This window comes from Dunckerocampus dactyliophorus, chromosome 15, assembly GCF_027744805.1.
Source record: "Dunckerocampus dactyliophorus isolate RoL2022-P2 chromosome 15, RoL_Ddac_1.1, whole genome shotgun sequence".
Taxonomy (NCBI): Eukaryota; Metazoa; Chordata; class Actinopteri; order Syngnathiformes; family Syngnathidae; genus Dunckerocampus; species Dunckerocampus dactyliophorus.
Window position 1 is genome coordinate 13,700,749 of NC_072833.1, and position 16,599 is coordinate 13,717,347.

The following is a 16,599-nucleotide window of genomic DNA, read 5'->3' on the forward strand; positions in this document are numbered from 1 at the left end:
AAAAAGTCTGACTTCATAAATTAATTCCCCAAATATTTTAGCATTTTCTTTGCGCAATTATGACTTACGTAGTTTTATAATATTGCGACTCAAGTCTTGTACAACTCTAACTTTGTTCTCTGTAAATTAGGACTTGTCTGCATATTTTGAATTTGCCAATTCTTGTTACGGTGTGGCGTGTGTTTGTTTGGACCCCAGATGCAGAGGCGAGGAGAGGCGCAGGTTTTTGTCAGAGTCTTTAATGGACGAAACTTGAACAAAAAGCGATGGTGAAAAACGTACCATGAGAAACAAAGCCACAATTTACCCTGGCTGAGGCAGGTAGCTGCTGGAGGCAAAAAGTAATCGGCGAGAACAAAGCTCGGGCGTTTGGTGTAGCAGCAGGTTCAATAATCCGACGCCTCACAGCTGGCAGCACAGGGCCTAAGTAGGTCGGTGTCAATTGGAGTCAGGTGCGTCCAGCAGCTCCGCCTCCCGCTGGGAGTGTGGGGTCTGAAGAGAGGGAAAACAAGGAGAAGGCAGGAACCAAGCGAGGACATGGAATGTAACAGTATCCCCCCCTACCAATGGGCGCCGCCTGGCGGCCTACCTGGCTTCTCCGGGAAACGGCTGTAAAAGTCTGCCAAGAGAGTGGGGTCTAAGATAAGGGCGCGAGCGATCCAGGAGCGGTCCTCGGGACCATACCCCTCCCAGTCTACCAGGTACTGAAAACCCCTGCCCCTTCTTCTCACGTCTAAAATGGCCTTGACCGTGAATGCTGGGTGACCATCGACAAGCCTGGGAGGAGGGGGAGGCACCTCGGGAGGGCTCAGGTCGCTGGAAGTGACCGGTTTGAGGAGGGAGACGTGGAACGCCGGGTGGATCCTGAGGGAGTCCGGGAGGCGAAGCACAACGGAGGAGGGATTGATGATACGTTCGATGGTGTATGGGCCAATGTACCTGGGCTGTAACTTCTTAGAATCCGTGTGGAGAGGAAGGTCTCGGGAGGACAGCCAGACCCTTTGTCCAGGTTTATAATCCGGAGCGACTGTGCGATGCCGGTTGGCCAGGCGTTGATTCCGTTCCGACGTTCGTGCCAATGCTGCCCTGGTGTTGCGCCATGCCTGGCGAGCACGCCGTAGGTGGGACGACACAGAGGGAACTGCAGAAACCGACTCCAACGAGGGGAAGGCCGGAGGCTGATATCCATAGGCCCCATGGAATGGGGAGAGGCCAGTGGCAGAACAAACCAGGGTGTTACGGGCGTACTCTATCCAGGGTAGGTGGAGGGCCCAGGAGGCGGGTTGTTGATGGCACACACATCGGATGGCGGCCTCCAAGTCCTGATTGGCCCGCTCCGTCTGGCCATTAGTCTGAGGATGGTAACCAGACGACAAGCTGGGCGACGCTCCTAGCGCCTTGCAGAAAGCCTTCCACACCGCAGATGAGAATTGTGGCCCCCGGTCCGAGACCACATCGAGGGGAATGCCATGGAGCCGGAACACATGGCGCACCAGCAGGTTAGCCGTCTCGAGGGCAGAGGGGAGTTTGGGAAGGGCGACGAAGTGGGCCAGTTTGGAGAATCGGTCCACCATCGTCAGGATGACTGTGTTGCCGCAGGACGGTGGGAGGCCTGTCACGAAGTCCAGAGCCACGTGAGACCATGGACGGGAGGGCATGGGCAGCGGGCGAAGGAGTCCCGCCGGAGCCTGATGAGACGGCTTGTTCCGGGCACAGATGGGGCAGGCTGCCACAAATGCTTTTGTGTCCGCGCGAAGGGAAGGCCACCAGAACCGCTGCGAGAGAAGGAACATGGTGCGGGACACTCCTGGGTGGCACGCCAACTTAGACTCATGTGCCCAGCGCAGTACCTCTGAGCGCAGTCCCGGGACTACAAACAGGCGCCCGGCAGGGCAGTTCTCAGGGCGGGGGTCGTCCTTGCAGGCCTCTTCAACCCGCCTCTCAACATCCCATTGCAGGGCCCCGAGGATGCGGGACTGGGGCAAAATAGATTCCTGGCGAGCCTCTTCGGAGGGAGGGGAGTGCAGTCTGGAAAGGGCGTCTGGTTTGCCGTTCTGGGAGCCTGGGCGGAACGTCAGTGTGAAATTGAACCTATTGAGGAAAAGGGCCCAGCGTGCCTGTCTGGGGTTCAGTCTTTGAGCGGATCGAAGGTAAGCAAGGTTTTTATGGTCCGTATGCACGATGAAGGGGACCTCTGAACCCTCCAGCCAGTGCCTCCACTCCTGCAGCGCCAGGACGACAGCCAATAGTTCCCTGTTGCCAATATCATAGTTCCGCTCAGCGGGGGTCAGGCGGCGTGAGAAGAAAGCGCAGGGGTGCAGCTTGTGGTCGGAGGTGGAGCGCTGGGAGAGAACTGCTCCCACACCGGTGTTGGAAGCATCCACCTCGACAAAGAATTGAGAGGCGGGGTCAGGGTGAATGAGCACGGGAGCAGAAGTAAACAGTGTCTTAAGTTTTTCAAAAGCAGAATTGGCGTCTGGGGTCCAGTGAAAAGGTACTTTAGTGGATGTGAGCTTAGTCAGAGGTTCTGCAACTCGACTGAAATTTCTAATAAACCGACGGTAGAAATTAGCGAAGCCCAGGAACCTCTGAAGGTGCTTCCTTGTTGTAGGAGCGGGCCACTCGACCACAGCCTGAATCTTGGCAGGGTCGGCTCGGAGCTGCCCCTTCTCCACAATGAACCCCAGGAAGGAAACAGAGGAAGCGTGAAAGGTGCATTTTTCGGCCTTGACAAACAGCCGGTTTATAAGAAGTCTCTGGAGGACTAGCCGGACCTGTTGGATGTGTTCCTCTAGGGTGGCGGAAAAAATTAAAATGTCGTCTAAATAAACGAAAACAAAGCGGCCGAGCATATCGCGAAGGATGTCGTTGATAAGATTTTGGAATACAGCTGGGGCATTAGTGAGGCCGAAAGGCATGACGAGGTATTCGAAGTGACCGAGAGGGGTATTAAAAGCGGTTTTCCATTCGTCCCCCTCCCGGATCCGAACTAGATGGTAGGCGTTCTGCAGGTCGAGTTTGGTAAAAAATTTTGCACAGTGGAGGGAGTCAAAGGCAGAGTCTAGTAAAGGGAGAGGATATTTGTTTTTAACTGTGATGTCATTAAGTGCGCGGTAGTCAATGCACGGGCGGAGGGAGTTGTCTTTCTTTTCCACAAAAAAAAACCCTGCTGCTAAAGGTGAGGAGGATGGGCGTATGAGGCCAGAGGCGAGCGAGGTCGAAATGTACTCTTCCAGAGCCACCCTCTCTGGTCGGGAAATATTATAAAGGCGTGACGCCGGCAGTGCTGCGCCAGGCAGCAGGTCAATGGGGCAGTCATACGGGCGATGGGGGGGGAGTGAGCGAGCGCGATCTTTGCTAAACACCTCCCGGAGGTCGTGATAGGCAGTAGGAATTACGGATAGGTCGATAGCTTCGGGGGTGGAGGAATGGGTGGCGGCGAGGCGCGGGCGAGCAGCCTTAAGACAATGAATATGGCAAAATGCGCTCCAGTTGAGGATAGCGGGTTTAGCCCAATCGATGTGAGGGTTATGCTTGAGAAGCCAGGTTAGACCTAACACGACAGGGGCTGAGCGAGATGGAATAACAAAGAACCTAGCGGATTCGAGGTGATTGCCGGATAAGCGTAGCGAGAGAAAATCAGTCTGACGGGTGACGTCAGCCAGAGGACGCCCATCGAGAGAGCGAACTACTTTAGTAGTGTGCAACGGAGTTACAGGAATAGAAAAGCGTTTAATCAAGGCTTCATCAATGAAGCAGTCGTCCGCCCCAGAGTCAATAAACGCCATGATGTCTATGTCCTTGTCGGACCAGGAGAGCGTACCTGGGAGTTGTAGGCGGCTGGCCGACAGCGTCGATGTGGCGAGTCTGGGAGCAGGGGCCGGCGCCGAGGAGTTCCTACGCGGCGGGCTGGCTGCTGGAGAGCGATGGCGGTCCGGGCGAACCGGACAGCGGGCGATGGGGTGATCAGCTTGGCCGCAGTAGATGCAGAGGTGCAGCTGGTGGCGTCGACTCCTCTCTGCCGGCGTGAGGCGGCTGCCTCCAAGTTGCATGGGCTCGTCGCCCGGGAGAGCACCGTGTGACTTGGTGTAGGAGTGGCGCACCCCGTCATCGTTTGTGGCGTGAGGAAATGTTGAGGGCGCCCGTCGATGGCCTTTATCCTCCTCTCGGGCGGCGAGGCGCTTATCCATCCGGACAGCCAGGGAAATGAGGTCGTCCAGGTCCGAAGGGGATTCTACAGAGATCATGTGATCCTTGATGGCGTCTGATAGTCCGGAAAAAAATGCATCCAGAAGTGCCGCGGGGTTCCAGTCACTTTGGGCTGCAAGCGCACGGAACTCTATGGCGTAGTCCGATACGCTGCGCCGTCCTTGGCGGAGACGAAGGAGTGCACGTGAAGCCTCGCGGCCTGGCGGCGTCCTTTGAAAGATTTGTTCCAGAGTTCGGGAGAAGACTGCATAGGAGGAGCAGACGGGGGATTGGCGCCCCCATTCGGCAGTGGCCCAGGCCGCCGCTCGTCCAGACAGGTGAGAGGTGACAAACGCCACCCGGGCCCTTTCAGAGCGGAAGGCCCCTGCTTGTAACTCGAAATGGAGTTCACACTGAGTTAAAAAAGAGCGTACGTCACCGGTGTCCCCAGAAAAGCGCTCAGGCCTTGAGAGCAAGGAGCAAATGGAGGGCGAGCCGGCGTCAGGGGCCGCGGGAAGGTCGGGGAGCGAAGGGGTCGCGTCGGTTGCAGGAAGGGGTGTGGAGGCGGCGCTGAGCTGAACGGCCGACAGGAGGGCGCTGATCTGGGTCTCGAGGGTTTTCAACCGAGAGTCCTGTCGCTCGGCCATGTTGGTCACACAGGCGCCCAGTGCACCAACCTGCTCTTCCTGCTGACCCATGCGATGCGCAAGGTTGTGGAGTGCTCGCTTGAGGGGGTCGGACTCCGCGGGGTCCATAATCCTTTGGTCGGATTATTCTGTTACGGTGTGGCGTGTGTTTGTTTGGACCCCAGATGCAGAGGCGAGGAGAGGCGCAGGTTTTTGTCAGAGTCTTTAATGGACGAAACTTGAACAAAAAGCGATGGTGAAAAACGTACCATGAGAAACAAAGCCACAATTTACCCTGGCTGAGGCAGGTAGCTGCTGGAGGCAAAAAGTAATCGGCGAGAACAAAGCTCGGGCGTTTGGTGTAGCAGCAGGTTCAATAATCCGACGCCTCACAGCTGGCAGCACAGGGCCTAAGTAGGTCGGTGTCAATTGGAGTCAGGTGCGTCCAGCAGCTCCGCCTCCCGCTGGGAGTGTGGGGTCTGAAGAGAGGGAAAACAAGGAGAAGGCAGGAACCAAGCGAGGACATGGAATGTAACAAATTCTGCCAGCATACTGTTGACTGGAAATGTAAAAATACATGTGATGACCACTTGTAGTCCAAAAGCCGTATGAAAAAAAACAAAGAAACAAAGCGTGCTGCTGCTAATGCTAGTCAGACCAACCCACATTTACAGATGAGCATTCTGCTTCAAACAAGTCAGCGGATTCAAGAAGAACGTTTTAAGGATTGTGTAAGAATATATGCAGAGGCTGACATCCCATTGGAACTCTTCCAATGTCCGTTTCTGGTAAAGCACTGCAAACAGGGAGGGACGCTGCCTGGAAATGTGAGCAGCCTTCGTCAAATTCACCTGCCCAAAGTGTTTGAGCGACACATCTTTGTGGGAAACCTAAATGGGGAGAGACCTCACAAGGACTAGCGAGTCCTACTATGAGAGTATTTGTCCTAAGGCAATCATTTGATAAGGTGATGTTTACAATGTTACGATGTTTGTTTACAAAGTAAAGTTCCGTTCCATAACTCGAGTTTTATTCCTTCCTGCATCATTGCCTTGCTTTTCATGCATTTTTTTTCCAATTCCAGGTTGTTTTAAGAGCACCTTTTGTTACAGATAAGAGAGGCTGAAATTAAGTGTTGTTTACAGTCTGCGTTTACATAAACAAAAAGCTTATTGAGCACTGTTTTTCAACCAAAAAAACTAAATGAAATGGACTTGGTTACATTGTTATTTCTTTTACTTGAAACCATGTAAAATTATAAGCTCTTTGTACTTAAATTACTTATGGGTACAACGCTACTGTATTTTAAATGTAAGGATTTTTGTATTAAAACACATTTTATTTAGTGACACAAAAAGCACACATTTTATGGTGATAAAATAAGTGTAAAAGACAGAATTTGGGGGGGAAAAGAGGGATTTCATAGGGTCCTAAATTTTTACCTTGTATTCGTCATTCTGAGATGTTGCTTTCATAGATTTATGACCTCATTCTTGCATTATTCTGCCTTTATTCTCATATTTCAATGTTATTCTCATAAAATGACTTTTCTCACAATACTTAGAATTTATTTGCACAATTTGCAAGGCTTTGCGTTACAAAAAAAGCTCGCAGTTCTGACTTCTAACTAGGGTTGAGGCGGTCATTTTTATATACCGGTATACCAGCATAAATTCTTCCCAATTATAAGAAAATGACTTATACCGGTATAAATGATCATTTTAAACGGAAAAAAGCAGGAAAGTGTTTTTCCTGTGACTGCGTGCCGCAGCGCACTGTATTGACTCATTGGCGCCTCACGTGTACCACAACATGGTCCAGTGGTGGCAAAAGAGAGAAAATGAGCATGACTGAAGGCGGCAGGGAAGCGAAGACTATAGACGAAGGAACTGTTGCTAAATGGGGAGGTACCTCTGTAATATGGAAGTGGTTTGGTTTCGATAGAGCAGATGTGGAGCAAGAGACCATAATATGCAAAGTTTGCAAAGCAACGGTGACGGCAAAAGACAAATTTGTTCTACCATCTCAAGCGCAAACTCATAATTGAGTACGAAGTGTGTCAAGAAGCGTCAGACAGAGTCAGCGAGCACGTCTACACTACACACAGTCAAAAATACAAAACGTTTTTGCTCATGGCCGTCCTTACGAAGGAAAGAAAAGTGAACGATGGCATGAACTGACTGACTGTGGATCTATATTATTTAGCCAAAGACATTATGCCTTTATACTAGGGCTGGGCGATATGACCTCAAATCAATATCACGATAAATTGGGGAGTTTTACCTTGATAATGATAAAGGCACGATAAATCCCTGATCACTATATATCTTTGCCATCCGAAAATAATTGCAGGAAATGCAAATTAACTGCTTTTTGTTGATTTATTGAAGCATAGTGTCCTTAAAAACTGCTACCAACAACCAACTAAGGATGGAAAAAACAGATTTCATAGGACCCTAAGAGAGTTTGTTTAAAAAAAAAAAAAAAGCCATATATTGTAAATGACACTACATATTGATCTATAACCATGTCAAATGATTAGTTAGTTTTGCATGACCCATTTTTTCCAATTTGATCTTTTATTGGACGGACTTTTATTGGATTACTCAGAGGTTTGTTAAAAAAACACATTTGTTACAAAAACCACATTGTTGGTCATGCTGTGTAATAAAGTAAATTCAGCAATATGCTGAAAGCATTTGAAGAGCCATTTTTATAACCATATTAAATTGCACATATTCATGTTTGTAACAAAAGGTTATTATTATAATTTTAAAAAAGGATAGGTAACGGATCGGCAAGACTATAAAAAAACATCAGGTCCAAAGCCAAAAAGTATGGATTGGGACATCCCTACTATAAAGTAGGCCTGGGCGATAAACCGAAAATTTACCATTACCGAAATTTACCATGATAACTGATGTCATTTTGCCTATGTTGGTAAATTTGTTGTTTTAATAAAAAAGAAAAGTCTTTTTTTTTTGTCTGCTTTGACTGTGTGTGCTGGGATGCTATGTTCATTCCCCTTGAAGACAAGGTACAGCGTGTGTAGTCACGTGACCCCACCCATCCAGCCTATTACCCGATCTTCAAGATACAGCGGCTCGGCAGCCGGATTGGAACAACCCTATTTTATACAAAAGGACAATATTTAGCTGTATTACTGCTTTGCAATTTGCAGTTGATACTAAACTGTATACTTCTGAATACTTTGCACTGATCTAGTTTGGTAGACACTAAATGTGCTTGCTGTATTGCACAGTTTGTTACCAATAAATCAATAAATGTGCTTTACAATTTGAAACAAGTGTATTTAATTGTGTGGGGTAAGGTTTGTAGCTTTTTATACAAGACTCAACTGAATGTAATTATATCGTCATATCATGATACATGTCAAAAATATTGTGATACATGCTAATGTCCATATCGCCCAAACCTACTTGTGACTATATAAGTTCTCTTTCTGTAAAATGTCGACTTTGTCATAATTATGACTCCAAATGTCATTCTGAGCGAAATTGTTATTCTTGTAATAATCCACTTATTTTTACTCTGTGAAAATGACGACTTAATCACGATTATTATTGTTTACAAAATCATTTCTGTAAAATTTCAAATTTGCGTAATTCACAACTGACCTAAAATACTAACTTTATGGACGTGAAATGGCAACTTTAACGTTCCCTTTTCCCTGCCTACAGACGTAAGATCCAGAGTACGGGAAGACCAGCTGGAGTTGTACGATTTCTTCTACGGATTTCTCCACAACGAAGACAGCGCAGAATCAAGCAGATTCAGGAAACTATGTAACATTCCTATTACTCAAACACGTTTTGTTCAAGAGAAGACCCAAGAGAGTGTACGTGTTCTTCTAGTTAGCGAGCTAAATGTGGCTATTTTAATGGTTATCTTAACAATATTGTGCAACTTCTTTTCCCTGTAGGATGCTGAATTGAATGAGGCGTTCCCACCTGAGCAGGATAAAGTCAAAGGAAAGGCGGAAAAGAGTCAGCTGAAGAAACTGGTAGCAATTAATGTTACAAAGTCATTGTCATATAATTCCGACCTTATTCATTACCGAATTCCTATGCAGTACACACATTAATTAGTAAAGAACGAGAAGTGTTTCTTGTGTTATGTGTTTGCTCGGCAATCAAAATATAAGCAGCCACCAAAGGCAACACATTCACTGCAGAAGCGGAGATCCACGTGTGCACGGCACTTCCACAAGTCCGGGGAGTGTGCATTAAAGCAGTCATAAAAAGACAAGACCCTCTCCTTCCCCGTCTTTGTGTCCTCTGTCCATTCTTTTGATTAATTTCCATCCATAATTGCTGCTGAAACATCAGCACACATTACAAAGCATACCTGCCATTTGAGATTGAAGACGTGATTCATGACGTGACTGTTCCCAAATACACAATGTGGCAGCGAGATCAGCACAGGCACCACATTCCTGTTTTGCCATGAGTTATTTCTTCAGTTCAATAGTGTTTCTCACCTAACCCAAAATGGAGCCAAAGAAAGTTGTGCCAGTGCCAAGTTGTGACAAAGCTCATTTTTTTCATCTATTATGATCCCCCAAAATTTATTTTTGTTCACCCTTTCAATGTCCACACCATTAATTTGTACCGTATTTGCGCGTACATGTCCTTTCTGCTATTACCAAATAGCATCATTTTAGTTTTACTTAGGTTCAAGGATAATCTATTTTAATCAAACCATCTTTTTAATATGACCATTTCACTTCATTTGTACATTCAACAGGAGTTGTTTGGTAGTGGTGGGAGCCTGTGTCAGTCACCTAGCCAGTACCGCCGGTACACCTTCCCTGCGCCCTCTTTTCTTTTTTAGGTGGTGACATTGTAATTCATTTTCATTCAGAGTTTACATTCTGTCTAGCAAGGGATGAATATGCATAAAGTTACCATTTGTCATATTTTCAGGATGAAGAGCAAGTAACAGCTGGTGACTATAAACAAGCCTGACAGTGTCTCTGCCACTGGCCTGTAAAACATAGGTGAACTTAATGTTTAAGCGAACCTTCGAGCTCAGGGCACTTGGGTGCTAGGAGACTAGGAGACTACCAGACATTCAAACTGCTCGTGGGTTGCACAGACCAGACAGCGTTGAGCGCCCCTTATCATAATACCAGTTGAAAAATTGCAAGAATTCACATTTTACACGGTTGGATCTTAAGGAGGTTTTAAGTAGAGCTTCAAAATGCAAAAAGAAGAAATGAGTAAGACAAAAAAAATTGCGTAAGCATTCCATTCTATTTTCATCTACCTACCCGGGCTGCGATATTTTGACTTCATTCTCACAATTACATTATGCTGTTAATTTTAAGATGTGATGTTTGTAAAATTGGAACTGTATGCTCGTATTATTTTTACTTAATTCTCGTAATTGAATTCTCATAAGTGTTAAGTGGAAAAGTTTTATTCTTTATTCATTATTGTTGTAATGTTGTAACAGTTTACCTCCTTCATTTTTACACATTTTTTTTCCATCCGACAGAGATTGAAGGAAAGAAAGCGCCTGAAGAAACTGGAGAAGACAAAATCCAACATGGAGGAGGAGGATAACACCAAAATCGTCGACAAAATGGAGCACAGCATAGCTAAACCATCAACTTCAGCTAATGACCTGCACCCCGTTGCTAGCGACAAGATTGCATGCGACAGTGACGAGTCCTATGATTGTGAGGTATGTTTGTAATTGTAAGATTGCATTTTAGAACTTTATTCTTGAAAAAAAAACATAACAATGATAAGAAGAAAAACATTATTCCTGTCAAATTTACTGAGTATTTTGCTCTGGTGATGATTCTTAGTATAGAAAAGTGAGTACCTGTACACCCCTGACATTTCTGCTGATGTTTTATTATGTTTTTATGGGACAACACTGAAGAAATGACACTTACACTTGATACAATGTAAAGTAGTGTACAGCTTTTATAACAGTGTCAATGTACTGCCAACAAATGGGAGTACATCCCTAAGTGAAAATGTCAAATTTGGGCCTCAAATTAACCATTTCCCCATGTGACTTGTTAAAGTTACAAGGTGTCAGGTGTGAATATGGAGCAGGTGTGTTAATTTTGGTGTTGCTTATATAACTGCTATTACCCAATATAGTAGACAGAGTAAATAAGCCATTAAGACATGTGCTTGTGTGTGTTGCTATAAATATGTTCCTTGGGGGAGATGAGTGGCAGGCGGACAGGAAGTGACGTCGATGGTTCAGCATTGAGTTTTAGCTTGCCATGGGTTATGGCCGCAACAGTAGCTTGTGCTTTTACTAGGGGTTAATGTGCCCCTTGTGAGATAATTCAGACCTGCAATAAAAGCCTGTTGTTCTGGCGAGCAAGTCTCTTGTTTCTGTCTCACCGAACATTAGAGACACCTAGTGACCAGTATAAAGTACTACATATTCACAGCGTCTTCTGAATGCCTTATATTTGTATTTTAGTTCATTTAGCCATTTCTATGCTAGAAAATAAATTTTAATTTTGCTAAATACATAACATTTCTTGAATGTACATATTTTTGATTAATAGGACGTATTGAACCGCGACACAGCATTAATTATTAATATATTTTTTAAAATAAATAGTGAGAGTGAATCTGTGAAATTTGAACTACGAAGTGACTGAAATAAGCCATCAAATACATTTTACAAAAATGTGTAGTCTCGGCCATTTTAATTTCATTAAAAAAAATGTCTGAGACCCCTGGCCTAGGCTATATGAAGATGGCCAACACAGAGCTGAAACAGAGCTGCAACATGGTAGCTCAGACCATGCAGCGATTTAACAGGATGGCTTTCACTCAGAACAGGCCTCGCCATGGTCCACTGAAGAAGTTGAGTGCACGTGTTTGACATTATATCCGGAGGGTGTGTTTGGAAAATAGATGTAGCCTGTAGTGCTCGGACCATACGCTGCACACTGCATCAAATTTGTCTTCATGGCTGGCTGTCGTCCCAGAAGGAAGCCTCTATTGAAGATGATAAACAAGAAATCCTGCTAACAGTTTGCTTAAGACATAGAGGTTTAGATAGTGTCAAGCACATACAGTATGGCGGAAACCAGGTGAGGAGTACAATGACAAGTGTGTTTAGACACTTGGCTGACATAATCCCACACTTGTTTTTTTACTGATACCGGACCGATATCAATATTATATCGGGACACCCCAGCTAAACCTTACCGAGGTGGTGGTGGTGATGGTGAGGAAGATGACCCAAAATCGGGGTGTTTGCATTTAACGTTTAACGTCTTTTAATATTAAATTGTATCATTTTTTCTTTCTAGTTCACCAATAGCAAATCTCGTCGACAAATTATTATAATCAACTGTTGATTATGTCGACTAATTGTTGCTAATATTTTTCTGAAATTAACATTGTACAGTTTTTGTTTTTTTTTATGATGTGGGGGGTGATTGAACACTGCAGTAAATATGCAATTTTTTGGTTCAGCTCAACTTTAAATTTGGACTCCCTTGCCAGGGTTTTAGTTCGCAAGTTGGGAGAATGTGTCCTAAATTATATTTTTTAACTTGGTGTCTATTAAGGGACTGGATATGAAAAGTTCTTTTGTGAACAAAGCTGCCCAAAGAGTTCAGAGCAAGATGGATCAGAAGCCCAAGTTGGAGAAGAAGGAGAAAAAGAAACCGCCGCCGCCCAAAAACGTACTTCCCAAGGAAGGAGACGAGGCAGACGATGAGACTTGTGACGTTGCTTTCGAAGACAACGTTAAGATAAGCAACAAAATTGCCGGTGAGCGTCTCATCTTGTGCATTTTGAGCTTCTTTATAACAAACTAGTTTTCCCTTTTCTCCCACCTTAAAAGCCATTGGCAATGACTGCGCTAGTGCCGGGCAGTTTGATGCAGCCGTGCAGAATTTTACCAAAGCTATCCAGTACAATCCTACGGAGTACAAGTAAGACCACTGACTCTACAATGTTTTAATTTTATGTTTGCATTTTATATATTCTGTGCATGTGCATTCATAGATACAAAAATAGCACATTTATAGTAACATTTCATATACAGTATATGTGTGATATATATTTATTATATAGGTAAGATGAAATATCGCTTTTTTTTCTCTGTAAATATACATATTATATACACAGAGAAAAAAATGGCAATGCATGCTTTTCATTAGACAATGGAAAAACATATTTTAATAATCTGTATTGTATACAATTGTTTATCCATCCATCCATCCATTTTCTATACCGCTTCTCCTCTTTAGGGTTGCGGGGGCATGCTGGAGCTTTTCATATTTTTCACCCTTTAGTCAGGAAAAAAATGTATCTCCACATTTTGTGAATATATACTGTATATATTGAAACAACACTGCTTCACCTTTAAGGTTCTACGGAAATCGTTCCTTCTGTTTTGAGAAGCTGAAGAAATACGAGAAGGCTCTTGCCGACGCTGAGGTGTCACTCAACTTGTGCCCAGGCTGGACTAAAGGTTTTTTTAGGAAGGGACGGGCTTTGGCCGGGTTAAAGGTGATTATTCATGCTGTGGACTATATCATGCTATGGGTGCAAGTTCAAGTAGAGCGGGTACCTTTATTTGAGGAAAAAGGGTATATCCCAACACGTTAAGTCATAGGAACGGTAATCACTGCCCCTCGTGGCAACTGCCTATTTTTTGTTGTTGTTGGTTTTTTTTGTTTTTGTTTTTGTTTTTTTTACTGGAGGCATCTATTTGGCGGGGGATGGCGTCCAGTAGAACTGGGGCCATTATTTGAAAAAATAGAGTATTTCTCTGCATGTCATATTAAAAGGTAATCACTGCCCCTAGTGGTGTTGTTTTTGTGTTTTATTTGGTAGGCTATGTAGTCTAGTAGAGCAGGGGCATTTATTTGAGGAAAAAGGGTATATTTCAACACGTTAAGTTAGTAATGGTCATCACTGCCCCTGCCTATTTTTTTTTTTTACCTGGAGGCGTCTATCTGTTGGGGTATGGTGTCTAATCCAGCAGGGGCCATTATTTGAGGGAATAGTGTTGCGCAGCAAACCAACAGTCTCAAAAACAATTTCAGCCCCTTAGTGAGGACAACCAGCTGTTTTTAGTCCTGATGTTCTCTATTTGGGGCGTGTCTACTCGATGAAGCCACTGTTTGACGAAATGATGTGTTCATCCCATGCCAGAGACACGAGGAGGCTGCCCAAGCCTTCCAGGAGGTTCTGAACCTGGACAACACTTGTATTGAGGCATCCCAGGAAATGATGAAGGAGCAGATACTGCAGCTAATGGTGCGTTTCAGGCTATAATTGAACCACCAGATGAGCAACGATAAATGGAAAGCTGGTGTCAAAAGGTGCGTGTTTCATTCAGGAGGGAGGCTTCACGCGGACACAGTGCACCAATGCCTTACTTCTACACGGCACAGTCCAGAAAGCACGGGAACTGCTGAACGAGCTACGTTCAAGTGAGTTGAACACGGCGGGAGGCAGACCGTTCCTGCCGGACCCTGCAGTTGGGGCCTCTGGGGTCCCCAAACCCTTGTAAGTAAATGACCCACCAATTTAATACCTGGGGTAAACTAATGATCCATTTATCAATTTAATTTGTATTTTTTTTAATCATATGTTTACTGCTTGTTGCTACCAAGTAGTGAAAATCTAAATTAGTATTGTACACATCAGGGGTGTCAAACTTACACGTGGCCTACCTTAGCTCAGGCTCGTGACAGCTTTCAATGGTGTTTGTTAACAAGTTAGTCACGGATGCGCGGATGGAGACTGCTGCGACAGGAGACTCTCGTGTTGCAGCAGTCTCCATCTGCGGATGTAAACACACACAATATGTGTGTGTACAATACATCCCAGTATTGGACAGGCAGAAAAGAAAAAAAAAGGACAGAAAAAAAGGACCAAAAATCTGCAAAAAAAAAAAAAAAAGCATCCAGGACCATAAGTAAATAATGTGCAAATGTGTGGGTATCCACTGTACATATAAAAATTCTATCCTGCACCACCATTTAATAAGTGTGCTTGGAGGTAATGATGTTGATGTTGATGTTTCTCCTTCCAACAGGGAGCTGTTCCCAATCTGGGTGGGGAACTTGAGCGTTTCAGTGACTGAGTGGAACCTCAACAAGCTGTTCAGCAAGTAAGACCAACAAAACAAAAAACGCCAAACACAACCTCTATACACTTGATATTTTTGTAGTGGTAATAATAAAGGTCTTCCTCTGCAGGGCTGGCTTTGTTTACAGCCTCAAGCTCCTGACCTTCAAACAATGCGCCTTCATCAACTTCACACAACAGGAGAGCTGCCAAGAAGCCATAAACAGATTTAATGTACGTTCCACCATTTGTTAAATACTTTAAAATTATATTGGACACAACTAATATATAGGCTCACCTCTCACCAGGGCTATGAGCTGATGGGCAGCCAGATCAGCGTTCGATACCCAGACAGGATGCCTGTGGGCATGGGCATCTCCAAGTTGGCCCTCAAGGCTCGAGATGTCCGCAACGACAGTTGCCACCTGTAAGTCCGATTAGTCTTCGTATAAACATTGTATAGACTTGAGTAAACATTATGCATAATCCTGTATTGACCCAAATATCAGACAACTTAGCTGAAATTAATTCAGTCATATTTAGACAATTTTTCTTCTGAACTTCCAACTTTGCAGATGGCATTATTAGGGTTTGTAATTATGGATCCCAGATGGAGAGACGAGAGGCAGATGGCAGGAATAAAATGTAGTTTTAATAAAGACTAGGGGAAAAACACAAATCCATGGTGCCAAAAGGAACACCATGAAGGGTCAGTCAGTCAATTAGGTTCCCAGTGGTTTCGCTTCCAGCCAAAGTGAGGGACACTGCAATGACAACAGCAAACCACAAGGAGTAAGCAGAGACAAAACAATAGAAACAGCAGGAGCACGACGTGGCACACATCAGCCATGTTGTACTATGGCCCCCGTTCCAAAATTGTACTTGTTTTCATATTTGAATATTAAATAATAGTAATAAAACAAGATACTATATTAACAGCGCAAGATAATAATACACAAATGTAACAAATACAATTAAATTTGACTTCTTGTAAAAATGTATAATTTTTTGTTGTAGTTGATTTCAGTAGTAAATAAAACATACATATTTTAAATAAATACATCAGGAGAACATTTATACAGTATCAGATTTATTATATTAAATGTGAGCAGCTTCTTCCTGAATCCAGTATTACAGCCTTTTCCCTGTGGCTTTGCTTTGTAGATGCCATGTTGTATTATGGCCTCTGTTACAAACTTTAATAACCTAGAATTGTTATCCATAAGTTAATATTAAATAATGCTACAATAAGATACTATATTAACAGTATGAGGTAATATTTACACAATTTCAGAATATTTTGACTTTAATGTCATAAAATGCCTTACTTCATATATACACTAGGTCCCCAACTTACGAACACAATTGGTTCCAGACGACCGTTCTTATGTCAAATTGTTCTTAAGTAGGGGAAAAGGTAATATTACCAATGATATAGGTACTACATGTACGTGTATACATATACAGCATATGTGTATGTCTGTGATTATGAGTTTGGATGCAGTAGTAATATTAAACGAGGATAATTAATGAAAAAAACAATAATAAAAGTGATATAATACGTAATGATAAATGTTATTTACCTTTGAAGAGGAGTGGTCGAGCATGCGTTTTTGTGGTGGAGTTGGAGGAGGAGTTATTGAAAAAAAGGACAAATCGTTGTCGTCGTTAGACTCTTCTAAAAGAGG

General features: G+C 44.2%; 1 protein-coding gene across 2 annotated transcripts in view; it reads left to right on the forward strand.

The window, feature by feature from the left end:
- Positions 1 to 16,599, forward strand: part of LOC129194885 (tetratricopeptide repeat protein 31-like) — a 31,679-nt gene that overhangs the window by 4,516 nt on the left and 10,564 nt on the right. For both annotated transcript variants that reach the window (XM_054800384.1, XM_054800383.1), the window contains 11 exons: positions 8,516 to 8,673; positions 8,758 to 8,838; positions 10,335 to 10,523; positions 12,394 to 12,598; positions 12,672 to 12,762; positions 13,201 to 13,342; positions 13,991 to 14,095; positions 14,178 to 14,347; positions 14,880 to 14,954; positions 15,043 to 15,145; positions 15,220 to 15,338. In XM_054800384.1, coding sequence (XP_054656359.1) covers positions 8,516 to 8,673; positions 8,758 to 8,838; positions 10,335 to 10,523; positions 12,394 to 12,598; positions 12,672 to 12,762; positions 13,201 to 13,342; positions 13,991 to 14,095; positions 14,178 to 14,347; positions 14,880 to 14,954; positions 15,043 to 15,145; positions 15,220 to 15,338 — 1,438 coding nt within the window. The remainder of the gene's footprint in view (positions 1 to 8,515; positions 8,674 to 8,757; positions 8,839 to 10,334; positions 10,524 to 12,393; positions 12,599 to 12,671; positions 12,763 to 13,200; positions 13,343 to 13,990; positions 14,096 to 14,177; positions 14,348 to 14,879; positions 14,955 to 15,042; positions 15,146 to 15,219; positions 15,339 to 16,599) is intronic.